The 18,668-nt window shown below is 39.8% G+C and overlaps 1 protein-coding gene across 1 annotated transcript; it reads left to right on the forward strand.

Annotated features, from left to right (window-relative positions):
- Nucleotides 1–448: 448 nt before the first annotated feature.
- Nucleotides 449–18,333, forward strand: fus (FUS RNA binding protein; the record flags this gene model as incomplete). Its single annotated transcript, XM_039824722.1, has 13 exons — nt 449–602; nt 2,359–2,521; nt 2,944–3,167; nt 3,622–3,823; nt 8,093–8,127; nt 11,867–11,908; nt 12,068–12,177; nt 13,000–13,129; nt 13,734–13,835; nt 14,309–14,468; nt 16,602–16,699; nt 16,896–17,031; nt 17,642–18,333. Coding segments are annotated over 13 exons (1,596 nt in total), but the record flags the coding sequence as incomplete, so codon positions are not given.
- Nucleotides 18,334–18,668: the final 335 nt, after the last annotated feature.

Raw genomic sequence — 18,668 nt, forward strand, 5'->3', positions numbered from 1 at the left:
GAGCTATACTATTAAAATCTTTTGTTTTGATAACACTTGATTTTCTTTATTCCATAGATTATTCCCAAACATCTGGCCAGGGGTAAGTAATGTCTCAATCATAAACTAGAGTTACTCAACCTTGGGGTCGGGACCAGATTTATTTAGTTTTTCAATTGATCATACTCTATATAATCTACATATATTACCTATACTAGAAACACATCAGGTTGTAAATTTGGGTTAAACCAAGAAAATTATGAGGAAACCCTGAAATAATAATTTAGGAAATCTCATCTGTATATACTTGGAAAATTATGGAAAAATGCTATTATTGTAATTTTGATTTTTTTTTTTTTTATTTTGCACTTTTGTTTTTTTTTTTTTTTTTTTTTTTTTTTTTTTTTTTTTTTTTTTTTTTTTTTTTTTTTTTTTTTTTTTTTTTTTTGTTTTTTTGTGGGGGGGGGGGGGTGGGGGGGGTGGTGGTGCTAACCAGGGCTATGGTCAGTCTTCTGGACAGAGCTACAGCCAGCAGGGCTATGGGGGCTACAACCAGAGCTCTGACAGCAGCCCTGGCTCCTACAGCCAGGGAGGATTTGGCAGCTATGGTCAATCCCAGTCAGGTAGAGGAAGACTCTCCAAAACCACACATTTTAGCAGTCACATATTGTGGTATAGTTAAATGGGTGATAGAATGCAAAACCGATTTTACCTTGTCATAGTTGAAAAATGACAGTTTGGTGGGTAAATAGGACATACGTAGAACCTCAAAATCCTCTTTCCTTTGCAAATCTCAAAGTTGACGTCAACTCGGTGGCTCCTCGTCATTTGGCTCTAGTCTCTATTCTTTGTCACACCCCAACATTTACATAGGCTACACAACTGACTTAAGATCAGGTAGTCTTCTGAATCTAGGTCGCGCAGATCTCGGTTATTCCATTACAAAATTCACTTTTGAAACTTTTTTTTAAGCAAGAAATCAACTATGTAAAGCTCAAATATGAGCCGTTTTACGAAAATTGATGGTTAATTGTAATATGTGTCGGAGTTCAGCGGCCGGTGCTGCCTGGGTTGCTACATCGGACTACCAAACGCAGCTGCCCTGACAGAGCTCCAGGGCCTGCAGCTCGATGTTCTCCCTCCCTCCCAAGGGCCGGTGTGTGACTGAGAGCGCGGTCAGCAAGCTTGTTACGCCCGCAATCTCTTACCGCAGGTTCCAGTTAATCTTATAATGGATACGTGTTGAGTTATTTAAACAAACGATCGGGGAAATAAACACCTCTTGTCTGCGAGTCTCATTGATAGAGCCCGTGGTGAGCTGGAGTCCATCAATGAGAGCTAGCTAGCCTCCTCCTAATGAGACCTCTGAAATTCACAAAAATGCATTAAATTGAAATCGGACAAGTGTTAGCTAAGCTTTGTAAGACCTTTTGGTAGCTGTGATATACATGCCGTGACGAAATTCAAAGTGTAAATATACTATAGTTATGCCGAAAGTGTAGCTAGCTAGCCGCTATCTTTACCCATTGGATTGAAGGGACACTAGCATCTAACGAAACCTCTTATATTCATAAAATGGATTAAATTGAAATCGGACACAACTGTTAGCTTTATAAGACCTTGTGGAACTTGTAATATAAGTGGCGTGACGAAATTCAAACTGTAAATATACTATAGTTATGCCGAAAGTTTAGCTAGCTAGCCGCGATCTTTTCCCATTGTATTGAATGGGACATATAGCTAGCTAGCTGCTCCTCCTAACAAGACCCCTCATGTTCACAAAAATGCCTTAAATTGAAATCGGACACAACTGTTAGCTTTGTAAGACCTCGGGGTAGCTGTGATATAAGTGCTGTGACGAAATTCATACTGTAAATATATTATAGTTATGCAGGCAGCCGCCCAGCTCCGCGGAGCCCCGGTAGTGCAGTAATCCATAAATGGTGACTTTGCCCTGGGTATGGAGCCCAGCATGCTGCTGCTTTCTAAAACGGCCCATATTTGAGCTTTATATAGTTGATTTCTCGCAAAAAAAGTATCAGAAGTGAATTTGGTAATGAAATGTTGCAGTGTCTGAAATATGAGACCTACTGTCTTGTCTCCAATGTGTGTGTATGGGGATTCGTCAACCAATCAGCGCGCAGCTCATCTAAATATTCATGAGCATACCATATTTAGAAGAAAATCTCTTGTTAGAAATAAGGCCAAAACACAGGGATGCATAAGGGCCAATAAAATATCAACCAGGCTATTTTCAACCCATCAATGTTACATACCCTATTAGGAAACCTTAAGGAACAGTGTGAAATACCCTATATAATCATTCTATCACCCCTTTAACTTTAACTCCATGTCCTGTCTCCTCTGTTCTCCCTGTAGGATACAATTCTCCACCCTCTAACCAGGGTGGTGGTGGTGGTTATAATCAGTCCTATAGCCCTGGAGGCTATAACAGCAACCCGCCCTCCAACATGAGCTACAACCAGCAGTCATCCTTCTCTGGGTACAGCCAGCAGCAGCCTCCTTCTTCATCCTCCGCAGGGTATGACACCATCAGCTTTTGCGTCTCTACTCTATTTTTACAGACTTTAGCCACATTTGTGCAGGAAGTTGCTGCTTTTAAGCATCCTCTTCATCCTGGGTTAAGCATATAAATCACCATATTAAAACCCTGTTAAATATGCAGTTATGCTGCAGCTAAGACAGCTCACAGTCAAAACATCCTTTCTGACATGTAAGTTTCCAGGTCCACAATAGTCTGATATTTCTGTGAAACTGATAGAAGGATTTATCATTGTAAATAGAGCTTAAACAATCACTATGCAGGTGTCTATTGGTTTAAGAAAAGTTTGGTAACCATCAGTTTAAGTTTGTACTCCAGCAAGCTTTGGTGCCACAGTTATGTAGCCTTGGTGGAGGTGTTTTCTTTCTTTTTAATGCCTCTCTTCTCCCAACCTTCAACAGCTATGAAGGTAACCCGCAGGCCTCTGGCTACAACCAACCACCGAGCGGTGGACAGAGTGGAGGTGGTTATGGCAGCAGTGGAGGTCAGGCTGGTGGCTATGGGGGCAGCGGGAGCCACCAACAATCATCCCAACATGGAGGAGGTCACTACAACCAGCCTCCGAGCTTCAACTCGCCCCCTCCGCAGAACTACAGTCAGCAGAGCCAGTATGGTCAAGGTGGAGGTAAGGGATGAGTTTATATATATATATTTTTTCCCAAGTGAAATTAAGTTAACATGTATTCAACAGGGGACAAAGTTGGACATGACATACACATTTTCCTGCTCGTGATCGTCCACGGACCTCTCTAACAGCTTTTATGGGGACTGTTTCTTTTAGTAGAAAAGTAGTTCCAAAGAAAACGGTTTACAGTGAGATCTGTTGGTTATTGTTTTTGGAAAAACACATTGCTGTTGGGTTTTTCAAATGTCATTTTTTCAGTAGTTTGAGCACAAATTCCATTCACCTCCACATACACTGTGTCCACAGTGTCCCATAGCCACAAAGTTTTCTAGAGTGAATTTGATACAAATAAATCAAACATTTTGTTTTTATAATATAGTGTTGACATTTAGAGTGTGTGAAGTTCACTCAAACGGGTCAATCTGTTGAGGTCTGATTGTCTCAACTCTCTCAGGATATGGAGACGAAAGCCCACCGATGAGCGGAGGTGGAGGAGGAGGTGGAGGGTACCCTGGTCCTGATGGAGGTTACGGAGGTCAGGATGGCCGCGGTGGCAGGGGACGCGGGGGTGGATTTGGAGGTCGCGGTGGTGGCGGATATGATCGCGGTTTTGACCGAGGTGGCCGAGGTGGTCCAAGAGGAAGAGGAGGCATGGGGTGAGTGTTTAAAAAATCATCCAGTGCCCATGTTGTCAGTCCTGTCTAGTGTAGTAGGTCTCCTGGACTCATGAAAGCACACTGCATCTACAGTGATGCATGTAAATGTTTCCTCTCCTGGGGTTACATGTGGAACTATGTCAAGGAATATAAAATAGAAGAGAGAGTGCTGTTTCAGTGCTGTTGTAGCTACATGCTAAAGCAACTGAGAGGTGCTGTGTCAAATTGTCCCTGACACTTACTTTTGAGGAAATTGAGTCTTAGGGATTCTTAAATTGCCACAAAGCAATTGCTACGTTTTCAGTCTGCAGTGACAACTGCAAGGATCTTGGTTTGTTCTCAGATCTGTGTGCCATACATGAACCTCTCTTAGGTGAAAACATACCTGATTAAAACTTAATCTGTGTTTCATAGCATCTCCCTGAGTTAAACTGAGGACAGATACAGTCAAAGTCCTGTGCTGCAACTCTGGGAAATAACTAAAATAATATAATAAAATCGGTTCTGATCTATTACCAAATTATACCAGGGAAAGAATTACTAATATCGATCCTGATACTTCTTATTAGCTGCTACTGTACTCTGACAGAGGGAGAAGCAATGTGTCATGCTTTTGTAAGGTTAATGCATCATCAATAGGCTGCTTCGGAATACATTTTCATTCCCACTGAGTGATTTATTCAGATTGGCATTTCTTTGTACTCTGTTAATTACTTAAATCAAATGCATGTTAAAACACAAGAGCATTTAAATGACAAATATGTTAATTGTGTGAATTCTCTGAACTAGCACGGTGTTCGCTGCACGCATGCACGCAGAGAGTGCATGCACTAAGAAGAGTGTTTATCTTCCCAGAGCGTGATCTAACGTTAGACAGATCAATTCTTTTTTATTACTAATATTGCTTAGGGCTTAGTTTTGGTGGTATGGTATCGATCCGACCACCTAACACAAATCAATCATTGCTGCGATGCTGTGGTTATGATAGAAATCAATATCTGAATTCTATCTATTAATACGAACATTTCAACATGGCATCATGACTTTGCGTAAACATGCATGCCACTTTCCTAATGCCAAATGGCGTGTTATCTGTACGCATTTTGAGCTGTCCACATGTATGTCTACACTGTATACAGCGGATGTAAACATAACATACCACGTGGCGCCGCCATGGTATGTATTTAGTAACACAAAAAACGACAAAAACACGATGGTGACCAACATCACACGCTTAGGAAAAAAAACTGGATTTAGGAAAGAAACATTGGGGAAGTCTTAAAAAAACAAAACAAAAAAAAAAAAACGGTTGAAAACGCCACACGCGATCCCAGATCTTCTAGGTGAAAGTCCTGTGTTTCACCCATCCACCATCCCAACCACTCTCCGCGGACTTACGTCCTTTCATACTACTCGCTACTGCAAAAATTCACACATTGATAAACACGCTTATGCGTCTTGATAACACGCCAAAATGGCATAAGAATTGAGATCAGTCAGAACATTTTTACAATAAAATATATACAGTGTAACGAAAAGAAAATAACTGCCGTTCATGCAATGAACTGTGCTCTGTTATACATTTAATTTGGGAAAAAATCTTCCTGTGTGTAAAGCAGAACCTTCAGTTACTCATGTTGGGATTTTTTTCTTTTTCGGTTAGCTATAAATTTAATAAAATTAACGATTCATTTAAACGACAGAATTTTGTAAAACACCTCTGATGTGTTTGATCAGAAAACATAAAATGCCCAGAGCTCACAAAAGAAAATTGTACATGTTCAAAACATGGTTGCCCACAAACAGGTAGCGTATAGAAAAATGACGAGTTGAGCTTGTAAACTGGATGAAATTTCAGAGTTGACATCACATCAAACAGGGGTTTGGATTTAAGGTCCTTGTGGCTGAATGCTGGTCAGAAAACATATTTTTAAAGTCTACGTTATAATCATTACCACCAAAAGCAAGAAGGCACTTGTGTGAAGATTCAATGAACATGCAAGTGACTCGTATAATTCGTTAATGATGGATCCTTGAATGAAAGTGCTACAACATGAACCAAGATAAATTGCTGCGTTGGGTCTGGCTGACCATGGCTAACAGATTTAGGTTTGTTTGTCTGGCTTCATTTTCAACTGGTTTTATAATCTGTCCTGAGTGATCCGATCACAAGTGGATAGCTCTAAGTACAGGTTGGAATGCACCCTGAACCCATTGAGATTAGGGTTGGGTATAATTTTTTATTTTTTTATTTTTCAATACTGGTGCTAAATTGATACTTTTAAAACAGTGGCGGTGCCTGAACCGATACAAAATCTTTATGTTATGGTCTTGTTGCCTTTTCTTTTTTACATGACTATAAACACAAAAAATGTGTACAGCAGACTCTGTGTAGACTATTCCACTACCAGTGGGATGATCCAAACTGTTTTCATGTTAAGAGTTTTTAAAAGGACAACATTTCTGGTCCCAAACATTCCATCATTATTACCGAAATTATGGTATGATCACACTCGACTCCGCATTACACGAAAGCCAGGTTATAAACAAAAATAGGAAACTCAATGTACCTTTTAAAACTGCAATTATTTTTGCTTGGAGGAAGTTCTGTTAAACGCAAAAAGGGGAAAACTAGCATTGAAAACAGGTTGAGAATGAATTTGTGGTGGCTGTTTGTATGTAGCCCAGAAATGCAACACAAGCTACTTTTCAATTAGCAAAGTAGTTTGTCACTGCTCTCTAAACTGTATTTTCTGGGCAAACTTAAGAAAGATATAAATGTTATAAAAATATAAGTACTAAAATACTTTTATAAGTTTAGTAGTACAGAACAGAATCAAATCACTTTTTTTTACAACAGTGAAGCTATGAAGCAGAAACTGGTATGGTAAGTTGATGTTTTTGTTATAGAGGTTGCACTATATTTCATGTACTTTCTTGTTACTCATTGACAAATTAATTTGCCATTTCATTGTACGTTGTGTTACCTATCACAGACTATATCTCGATCTCCTTCCCCACCATTACAATATCTGGAACTCAATCCCCAATGCGTCGTCCCAGATTCCTTTAAGTAGGCCTATGGCACTGGGCACTAATAGAATAGAATTCCACGTCACGAAATTAGGTAGATTTCGGCTGATATCCTCCTGTGTTGTTCAACAAAACCATAGGTAAATTATGACATATTTTTATCTTTACGTATTGATGAGATTAAATGTTTTTTGAGTGATCTTGGTTTAAGATTTGAGAATAGAGGAACATGTAAGTGTGAGTAAAAAAAAAAGTGACTGGTGCTTGTGTCCTACCACACTAGATGTGACATCTTGGTATAATTAAATGTTTGTAATGTTTATAAAAGGCACAAACTGTTAGGTGTTTAAGTGTAAACTAACTGCAGACGTATAACTCTCAGAAAGACAAATTTACTCACAACACAACAACAATTAATTTGATATTTTAGATTTTTCCTCTACATATTGGAAGTTGGCCTGTAAGCTTTGACACTCTGTGAAGTCCAAAGCCAATATGGTGTTCTTCCTGCTCCTGAGTGTCTTTTTGTCTGCAACAACTTGCAAAAATGGCACGTAAACTGTGGTCTTTACACACGCTGCACAGACACACACACAGACACACTACACTACACTACAATACATTACCATTACCATTACCTGCCTTTCTTACCTGTTACCACCACCTTCCCTACCAGCCCCCACTGTGTCATACTCTGCTTTAATCAATCTTTGAATCTTCTCCTAGGCTTTTACCTTCTCTCCAGGCTGGTTTTCTGCTATTAAGCCATTATTTGGGAAATTGCAAAAAGGGGGTAGTCTACAGACAGTTATTCTTGTAGGTAGAGGAAATAATGATTGAAAATGAAGAAAAAAAAAACACCCAACACCCATCCAGGGGTCAACAGTGTTAATGTTTGGGTTGGTTAATTGTTACAAAACCAAGTTATATGATAAAATAAAATGGGTGCATACAAGTCACTTAAAGACTTGATAGGACTTCAGGGTAAAACTGGCAAATTTCAGCTGCTTGTGAACATAGAATGACAAGGTCTTTAAACTGGCCTCTTGTCCTCAAGGTATATTCAAGAGACCCCGGACAAGGTTAAGTGGGGGGTCCAGTAGGACAAGTGCCAACTGAAGAGGGGTGGGTTTAAGTGAGAGACTGTGAGAGTGAAGGTTACCCACAACCCGTTGAGAGCAATCGCTGTCAGCACCAGCCTTCAATGCGTGTCATTTCTCTCTTCCTCCTCATCAGAATGGGCGATCGTGGAGGATTCAATAAGTTTGGTGGTAAGTGACAACAAAAAAAACACTTGAGCAAAAAGGTTTGTTGAGTTTGAGGAGTCAAAGGTAAAAGGAGGGAAGATCAGTACACTTAAAGCATGAAGCAGGTGTGTGGTTTTTGAGGTAATTTAAACACTTAGAGATGTACAATTTATACTACTAATCTGATTTATGTAGAAACATAAACTCATGAACAGAATATGCGTAGCATACTGATGTTATAAAAAACATAAATATGACAGGGGTTGTAAAACTTATTAAGACTTTTATGTTATTTCAAATAAGCAATATGCTACGCAAGGTAGTGTGATGCCTAATGTTTTCCATAGCACAGCCTCGCAGGTAAGAACCCTCAGTGTGCTTAGGTGTGGGTAATAATCTCAGGTACTGTGAGTGTACTCATACTCAGTGAATGAAAGTGTCCAGCAGAGGGAGGTAAATATCCCATTATATCTTTACATGAAGTTCTTCCTCCTCTGCTCTATGTTGGCGTTGGAATATTGATGGTGTTTGGATCTGATGGAAACCTCCACTGTTTGATGGGGTAGTGTGTCAAATCAACAGAAGGAATTTTCGGTTTTCCTTTTTTTTTTTTTTTTTAAAGAGATGAGAGTTTGATGATAAAAACTGGTTTCATTGCACAACTGTGGAACTTCGTCAAGCACCAGTAACTTGATACAGTACACGTGCTGTAAATGGAAGGAAAGTTTGGTTTCTCAGGAATTTGGTAATTCATTTGAAACAATAGACAAAGGTGGTATTAAAACTTGGACTTCTTCTGTTGTTTAGGTGAACTTCAGGCTCACTCTCAGGTCTGTGGTGGGGACAGAGAGATACTTGGCATTTACATTATCCAGCTTGAAGTTGCTTTTATTGATATATTTTTTATTATTATAAAGCAGCAGAGTGGATGTAGGTGCATTAGTGCAAGTGACATCTACAATAGTTATGTTAATGTTTACCAAAGGCAGTGGATTTTGTATGTTTTAATTCCAATATTTAAGTAATATACTGTAGTAGTAGTAGTAGTAGTAGTAGTAGTAGTAGTAGTAATTTATTTTTCAAAGTGTCTTGCACCAAAAGGAGCCCAGCCTGCATGGGCTTCCAATACTCTAAAAACCTAACAACCTAACAAACAAGATCAATAACAAAAAAAAGAGCAAAAGAACAAATATAATTCACTGAAATTCATGTCAAACTAAGTGTAACTAACAATGTCAAAGCAAATACACTCAATACAATGAACAAATACAATCCTACTGCTTGGAAATTACAGCTATCAAAGAGGCACATTTAACACGCCCTCCCACACTGTTGGTAAGCTTCTAACAAAATACTGAGGTAGGTCTGTAAACTGGTACTGAGGTCTGCATTCCTCAGACCTCGAAAAACAAATCTGACATTCTGCAGATGTTTGAAGGAGAAGCATGTGTCTGAGATTGTGATTTAATGGACAATAGAACAAAAAGTGTCTCTCCAAGATCCCACAGATGGCACTTGCTATTCTAATCTGGAATTAAGTGGAAGAGTCTTAGTATAAATAAGCCTATACTACATGGATTATGTAATAATAATTATTATGTAGTTGAAGTGCAGAAGGGTCCAGTGTTGGAAACAAATTCTGTGCAGTTGGAATTTTAAATTGCACCAGCGAAGTTGATTAAGAGGTTTTTGAGTCATTACATACACCAACAATATGTGTATTGTGAATAGTAATTAGAAAAAATAATAATTAAAATTCAACTATAAAATGCTACATTTAATTTAGTATAAAATATGTTAGTAGCCACGTGTCTAGGTGGGCTGAGCAGTTTGCTCAATGTATAAAATGTGAGCTGTAGACACAGTATGTCACAGTTGTGAGGCAAAGTATGCCATGAAATGTACACGCTCAAGTGCAAATATGCAAATGTTCAAATGATTCACAAAGGTCAATGTGTGGCCGAGGATATCCAGAGGTCAGAGTTCATTGTCCTGGTCTGAGAAAAGAAGGTTTCTCTGACTCTGTGTGGGCTACAGAAGAGTTTATTTGAGTGTAGGAGCTGGAATAGTTTATTGCTTGGGTGGTGCAGATTGTTCATAATCCTACTAGCTGTGGTTCCTCGAAAGTGGTGAGTGTAGATCCGAGGGTCCACCACTCTCTGTAGGTCTCTAGGACCCCCCATTTAAGATGATCCTACCTTAAATAATAATATGAATCTGACAAAACAACAATAAAAAGCTACAACATAATAACATTTTGCTTGTAAGAGTAAAAACATGTTACAGCAACAACTCTAGTTTTGTAGTTGCAGTGTAAAGCACACAAATTATGGTTGAAAGGTGCGATTGTAATCAACAGATATATAGATTGTTGATTTGAAAAAAATAATCCATGCAAATTAATTAGAAAGCATCTCATCGTTTGTTTACTTGATGTACGGTTGATTCTACATGAAATACAATTACCAATCACTCAGTCTCAAGTGAGATTGAGACTTGAAATCTTAGTTTCGCTGTTGACACTGATACCTGAACACATTAGTCATGGTGACATGGCGCTATCATGATAAAGGTGTGGAAGCTTTTGAAAGGGAGTTTTTTTTTCATAAACAATAACGAGTCATCGACCAGTTGTGCCAAGTTTGGTCAATTTACTTATAAAACATCAGTTATCAGTTTGGTAACCTCTGTCCGTGTTCGCCTGGTTTCACAGTCACTTCTTGTCAGATTTGAAGTGGTTCAAAAGTTGTGTTGATGGAAGGGGTTTGGCTTTGGCTTCTTAATAAAATGCAACGTTTGTTTTAAAGAAGGAACATCTTAGTTTCAGATACTCTGGTAAATCAAGCTGCCAGTGACACAGACTTCAGTCCATCTTCTAAAAGGTGACAGGACTTTACACACCAAAGAATGTCTTAAGGTGTTTCAGTTGACCTCTGAAAACTTCAACTTCGGAAGTTGGTTTTCTGAATGGGTAAAGTGTGTGTAACTGTTGTACTAAATAACAAAGCGCTTGGAAATCCTTCTCTGAATGATGAACATGGTGTTCTTACTCTGAAGATGTATGTTGGGGGCAATTTCCAAGAATCCTCTGTGAAGCTGTGTAAAAAATATGGTAGACAAAGGAATGAATGAGAGAATGACAAACGGCCGTGTCAGTTTAAGGTCTACACTCAATAAGGGCATTGTGTTGCAATATGTTGGACTTGGTTACAAAAGTTGGCAATATCTGTGTGAAAGGAAATTATTCATAGTTTGGTCAAGAAATGCATCAACACAAAGGTTTGACTTGTTTTAAATATCAAATTCAAGAGATTTACACAAGGCTGTGTTTACTCAACAAACAACCCAACCAATTAAAATGATATGCTGTGACAGGTATGGTGGTTATTCCGATGCACAAAATCAACTTGAAGGCAGTATTTCTATAATGTGCACAATCTTGTTTTGTGCACTTGTTTGTGAGACTTCAAGATAACATCAGATACTTTCTCTGCGTGCAAGTGGTAATCTTGAAAGATGGTATGAAATAATGACACTGTTGAAAGACAGGGTGGTAAAAGGTTTGTTTTGTTTATGACAAATATGCTGTACAGGCTGTCCATGGTAAGCTCCTTAGAGCAAGGCTCTACATACCAAGTGGCTAGAAGCTTAATACTTACTGTTTTGGTGGGAACAAGGAGAGAAGTTACACTGTGTGAGTTGTTTATGTAGTTTATCATTTATTCATTTCCACAATTAATTTCAGTTGTTTTGCCCTCTCAAGGACCAAGAGAGCCGGGACATGGACATGGGGGACCCAGCTTCAGTAAGTTTTGTTGTTTTTTCACTCCACACTGGACATTATACAACCATCATCACATCTCATCACATCTCTCAACATCTTATGTGACATCTGTCCTGTTCCCTGTTCCCTGTTCGCCTCTTGTTGATTTTCTGAACATCTCAACCTGTTATTTTCCAACAGTGCAAGACCAGGATAACTCTGACAATAATACTATCTTCGTGCAAGGCCTGGGAGACGACTACACTGTCGAATCAGTGGCAGACTTTTTTAAGCAGATTGGGATCATTAAGGTAGTGTATGTTAGTGTAAAAGTGTATAAAATAGTAACAGACTGTACAGTAGAATGAGGTAGGGTGGTCCTTCAGTGGCATAAATGATATTGGAGCCTTGTTCCTGGGATCAACTGGAATTATGTCATTTCAAAATTAGAAACGTTTTATCAACATTTGATGTTTGCCTTGGACAAATTTGAGCTCAAATTGTGGCAGCACAATTAATTAGACCAGCAATCTTCAATAGGGGTCCTCAGAGTTACTCCAGGGGGGCCGCCAAGTTATTGTTTGCTAATTTTATGAATTATTTTCTTTGATCATTAACATGAAACACGGTGCCTTCCCCATGTATGTTTTGCATTAAAATATGATGTATAAATTAGGTATGAATGTCCATCCATCCACCCAGTTTAATATGCAGCTCAGTTTAATACAATATACAGTGGGGGGTCCCAGCTCTGTCTCTCCTTCAGCTAAGGGGTCCTTGGCCTTGACCCCTGAATGAGACTATGAGTCTGCTTCCAGGAAAGTGGGAAATGCTAAGAGCACAGATTTAATCATTACTGAAAAGGAGGCTGATGAATTAGTGCAATGTGTGTTTGATTGCTTTTTTAACTTGGTGTGTGAATGTCGTGTCTTAGAAAGCTTGAAACTGATCAAATTCAACTTCAAAAAATGATGTAAAATTTTAAACTTTATACAATCACATACATGACCGTTAATATCAGCTCAAATTTGACACCTTTTTGCAACTAGATTATTATTGTTTGTGTCTCTAGATATTAGGTCATGTGACCTAATTAAATCACTGCATTGTCCCTATCTCGTTTATGCTCTTAGATCAACAAGAAGACTGGCCTTCCCATGATCAACCTGTACACAGACCGAGAGACAGGGAAGCTGAAGGGGGAGGCCACCGTGTCCTTTGATGACCCCCCCTCAGCTAAGGCTGCCATCGACTGGTTTGATGGTGACTCATAACTTTTAATGTTTAGTCCTTGACCGCTTCGATAAGTCAGACAAGGCAGCATTATATTTTCAATAAGGTTGCAGTTAGGAATGTAATGGAGGAAGTGTATTCAGCAGTACTTTGGTTTTAATATGAGAGTGTGGAACATAGGGAGTCTAGAGATAGACAGCAGAGAAGTGGACTGTGCAGCAAGAGTGGGTTGAAATCTTTATTTATTATTATTCGTATTATTGTATTTCTCAGTATGGCTACTGCATGTTCAGAAGATTGTGTCGTCCGGCAACTTTCCTGCGCAGAAACTCGAGTGAAGATAACTACATCTTATGAAGATTCCATCATGTTTTTTTAATCCTCCGTGTCCTCCTTGGCTACTAGCAACTGCGTGGAGGAAGGGTGGGGGGTGGTGTGCGGTCATGGAAGGCTTGTATCATGTGGACGCGCCGACAGTTTTGTTGTCTTTACTTAGAATTCCTCATGGGGGAGACAAGCTACGCACTATAGCTTCAATTCTGTGCTTGTCTTTCATCCATTTTTTGATTTAAAGCATGTCGATTTCTTGACTCGGATGTCTTAAGGATGACGTCGGTCTGTTTTTCATTGACAGGTAAGGACTTCAATGGAAATCCTATCAAGGTGTCTTTTGCCACCCGCAGAGCCGACTTTGGAGGACGAGGTGGCATGAGGGGAGGCCGAGGAGGACGAGGAGGTGAGTCTGTTTTTATTAGATTAAAATTAGATTTTTTTTTTTTAAGTTGGCAATATGTTATAGCAGTATGATGTTTGTTTTTTTATAAGTCCTGTTTCATTTAAGACAAATTAACATTGAAATTGCAAAACAATCTCACCACCAGGTTCGTTTTGAGCTGCTCAGTAGCTTTCCATCATATTATAAAATGAAGACTGGGCAAACGTCATCTGCTGAGGAAGATGGTTCCTCAGCAGATGAAGTTTGCCAAGTTCATTCATGACATTGGAAACAGACTTTGACAAAACAGTCTCACCATAAGGTCCATTTTCTAGCAGAAGTTTTAAGTCTCAATCTTTGATAAAATGTTTTCCAATTGCTATTTCTACATTTATTTTTACACCTGCGAGGGAATGAACAACTGATCATGGCTGGGAAGGCTTCACTGTTACACTGACAGAAGATCTCCTGGTTTGGTTCTGTGCTCTGTGTAGGGCCAATGGGTCGTGGTGGATTCGGAGGGGGTCGAGGTGGAGGTTTCCCAGGAGGCAATGGAGGCAATGGAGGCAACGGAGGCAATGGAGGCAATGGGGGCAATGGGGGTGGTGGAGGAGGAGGACAACAGAGAGCCGGAGACTGGAAGTGTTCGAACCCGTAAGTTCAGGATTTATCTCTTCATGAGGGATCTGGATAGAAACATTTTATTCTACCAGACATGAAAATCGCTCACCTTTCGTCGAAATTCGCCGTTTTGAAACCAAAATAGGTGACCTATATGAATCGTGTAGATTCAATGAGAAAATGTTTAAGGGGGGTGCCCGATTTCTGGCGTATGACTATTTTACAAAAATAAATAAATTAAAAAGTCCACATGTGATTTGTTTTGATGCGCTGGATTTAACCAATCATCAAACTTCCATCTACCAATGAAACGAGTTCTAGCCAATCAGATGCAATGTAGGGCGGGTCTTTGCCGAAATGTGAGAGTGCGGTGCCGGTGTGGTCTCCTTGGTAACGCGGCTAAAAAAAATGGAGGCAAAGTTTATCAAACTTGGAGTGTGTAGATACAGGCAGCTTTAGTTGAGAAAGTAGTTAAAACAAATGGTGCTGGGCATGAATAGAGGACAAGAGGAAAAGGGTGGAGACGGGAAGCCGTTTAGCACTTGGTGCCTCAAATTGAGGGAGCCGGGTGCTTGCTTCTGCAGCGCATGTTGAAGGAAGATACTGTTGGCAGCAGCGGTAAGAAAGTGTTTGCTAGTCACAAAGCTTCGGTCCATGCACTAGTACGTTACCGGCAACGACCGCTACCGTAGCGACTGCGCCTTTACTGACCAACCGTGATACAAACAATACGTGTGTGCACGTTCACTGTAGCTATCTGAAGCCCAAACTGCCTTGACAAAGCTGTCTGTTTGGAATTAGCATGGCAGGTATTTAAACATAACGGCCTTGTCCCAGAGTTTAGACGTCTAGCTATATGAAAAGCTAAACGATGCGACATTTTTAATAAATGTAAATAAAACAGCTAATATCAACATGGACAAAATCATGAATGCACTAATTCGCTTTTTTGATGATGACCTGGCCTAGTAAAGTTGAGTTTTCACAATAATTCATTGTAGGATTATGATATTATTGCAATATGTAAATCCACATTGACTCTTTATTTAACATATGGTTGGAAGAAGTAAAAATGTATCCAAAACTTTTTAGTTTTTAAAGATTTTGACTTTTATTATTGTGTAATGTCAGAAGGACTTTAACTGTTTTGCCAGTCAAATTAACTTTAATGAGTGCATATTGAAATATTACACTGTTGATTTGCAAAAAATGCATCTCAAAATGCATCAGATTGATGCTTTAAAATATGGACTATTTAAAATTTTATTCCAGGGGAGCATGCCCCCGGACCCCCCTACAGGGGTAATATCCTTCTCACCTTTTTCACCCCTGACCCGTTTTCATGCCTGTCTACAAAATAAGTTTAAAAAAGTATTGACTTTTTTTGTTCAAGGATCTCAGTGAAATCTCAGCCTTAATGAAATGTTTTGCATACACTGTATTGTGTTCATAGTTCATAATACAGCTTCATTCAAATACTGTTTTTGTTTTATTGCTTTGGTATATTGGAACATATATACATATAAATCTCAAAAAATATAATTTTCTAGATGATTGTGCAAAGACCTAGCCTGGTTGACACCAGACCCTTCTCAGTTGTAACTGAGAGTGGGTCTGGGAAAGGTTAATTGACAGTTTATTTCCAAAGGGGCGTCCCCAACGGACGCTGCTCAAATGCCTCTGGCCGCATTGGATAGTCCTTCAACCAATCAGGCCAACGATCCAGGTGACACTGCGCTTCGGTAGCCGTCATGTTGAATGTAAACAAAAAGCTGCTCAGTCGCTGCGCCTATCGTTGTCGAGTAAAGCGACAGTGATTGGTGTAAAACCCGCCTCAGCGGTTGTGATTGGTGGAAAGCCCGCCTCAGCGGTTGTGATTGGTGTAAAGCCCGCCGATTGGTGTAAAGCCCGCCTCAACGGTTGTGATTGGTGTAAAGCCCGCCTCAGCAGTTGTGATTGGTTCCTCGATTTTGGGGACATTGGAAATGGGTTTGAATGGGCTCTTCGCCAGACTGACTTGCAGAGCAAATCTCAAATTTGCCGGAAGTTCGTCAGGGTTTACCCAGGCTAGCAAAGCCCATTAAGAATGCATGACAAAAGTGTAAAGATCATTTTTATTTTGTGGTTATGTATTGATTTCTGTCCTTTCTGCACGTTTCTCTTCAGTAACTGTGGCAACCTGAACTTCTCGTGGCGTAATGAGTGTAACCAGTGCAAGGCCCCGAAACCTGAGGATGCTGGTGGGATGTCCCCAATGGAAAGAGGTTAGACTTCTGCAGTTTTTACATTGTAGTCTGTTATTGGAGGTGTATAGTTTTTATGCTGTTAACTTGGAACAGAAGGTTTTTCATTAAAGTGTTATTTCACCCAAATTACAAAGATTTTTTTTTTTAAATATAGTAAAAGTGACGCTTTCTGTCATGTAATACATTGTCAACAAATTGCTTGTTCTGGTGTCAGGAGGTTTTGGAGGAGGAGAGCGCAGAGGGGGGTTTGAGCGGGGCGGCTTCAGGGGCCGAGGCGGCGACCGCGGGGGCTTCAGAGGGAGCCGAGGGGGCGACCGCGGAGGATACGGCCCTGGAAAGATGGACGCAAGGTCAGATACACTCAAACAAACGGCCCTCTTTTATTAAAATTGTTTCAACGTCAAAGGTACATAATACAGTGTTTCCCACATATTAGCTATATTTAGGCAACACACACAATATAATAAAGGATGGGTGTTTTTGGTTGGTGTAATTGTTCATCCTGTCCACATTGGTCTAAAACAGACAAAAGAAGTGGGTATCTACCAAAGTTACTGTCTTTTCAGTGCCAAATTCCCTGGTAACACACGGAGTGCCAGATCCTGCCATCAGGGAGGAGGTTTAGAGTCCCATGTTATCGATTGTTACTACACTTTTTTTTTTTTTGTCGAATTCAACTTTGGTAAAACTTTGCTCTGTTGACAAAATAGCAATTTAAAAAGCAATTTGTGGTCAATACCTGAAAGTTCCACATTTGTTATGTGTATAACAAACCTGCACTGTACAGACACGCGCGCGTGCGCGTGCGCGCACACACACACACACACACACACACACACACACACACACACACACACACACACACACACACACACACACACACACACACACCTGTTCACCCTGTAGTTGTTGTTCATTGGTTGGAGGCTGATGATGTAATCTGTGTGTTGTTATTTGCAGGGGTGACCACAGACAGGAGCGGCGGGGCCGTCCCTACTAAATCATCCTCCATAGGACAAATTCTCCCCTGTCCCACCTCCAGTAGAAAGACCAGTGTGTGTCCCCTGTCCATACACCTTCCACCTTTTATATTACTCTGTTAACTTTGATCCTTTACATTTAGTGTGTTGAAAAATGTGACTATCCCTGTTTTTGTGTTTGCTCTTGTTCATGTGACTCGTTGACGTCCATCCGCAGTTCCTTCGTCTGCTCAATGAGGTCTCATTGCACACAACTCTTCAACTTAAAGCTGGGGTAGGCCGTTTTTTGTGTGTCATTGGGCAACATCTATAATAACCTTTCATCATTTTGTAATTCAAGTGTTCTGAGAAAAACTGGACTTCTATGCTTTGTTTTCAGGCTTTAGAAAATGTAGCCCATGGAAAAAAAGTCTAAAAGAGAGTCGCATTCTGCTAACCGTAGCCAAAAGGCCCACAGCTGCAGCTAATTTAAGCTAATGTTTTTGAAGTTAGCTACTGTATAACCTAGAATCACAGTATGTCATATCAAAGGTCTTTACAAAGAAAACAGTACAGTAATTCTCATAGAATTGTTGCAAGATAACAACATACATCAGGATGAAGTTAGTCTTGCTATCTCCACAGCGCTGTGGCAGCGACTCCAATAGTGGAGATAGCGAGGGGGGGTGGGGGGGGCTTTATCACTACAATGTGAGGACAAAGAGGGGGGGAAGCTGCAGAAGGAGGGCTGGATTTTCACATTCTGTTGATTTTTTTTTGGTCTCTTTTCCAGAAAACTGCCTACCCCAGCTTTAACACAAGCTTTCAGAAACGTTTCAGACATGTCCAGTTTAACCATATTATCTAAACTACTTAATACATGTGCAGGGAGATTATGTTTCAGGTCTTATTTCAGTCCCAGATGTTCAGAAAATTCTTCTCTTTGGGGTGGATTAATTAATGTTTTAAAAGGAATTCCATTGTGAAACATTGTAAAATAATAAATGTCAACATTATTAATTTCTCAT

Source organism: Perca fluviatilis, chromosome 15, assembly GCF_010015445.1.
Source record: "Perca fluviatilis chromosome 15, GENO_Pfluv_1.0, whole genome shotgun sequence".
NCBI classification, from domain to species: domain Eukaryota; kingdom Metazoa; phylum Chordata; class Actinopteri; order Perciformes; family Percidae; genus Perca; species Perca fluviatilis.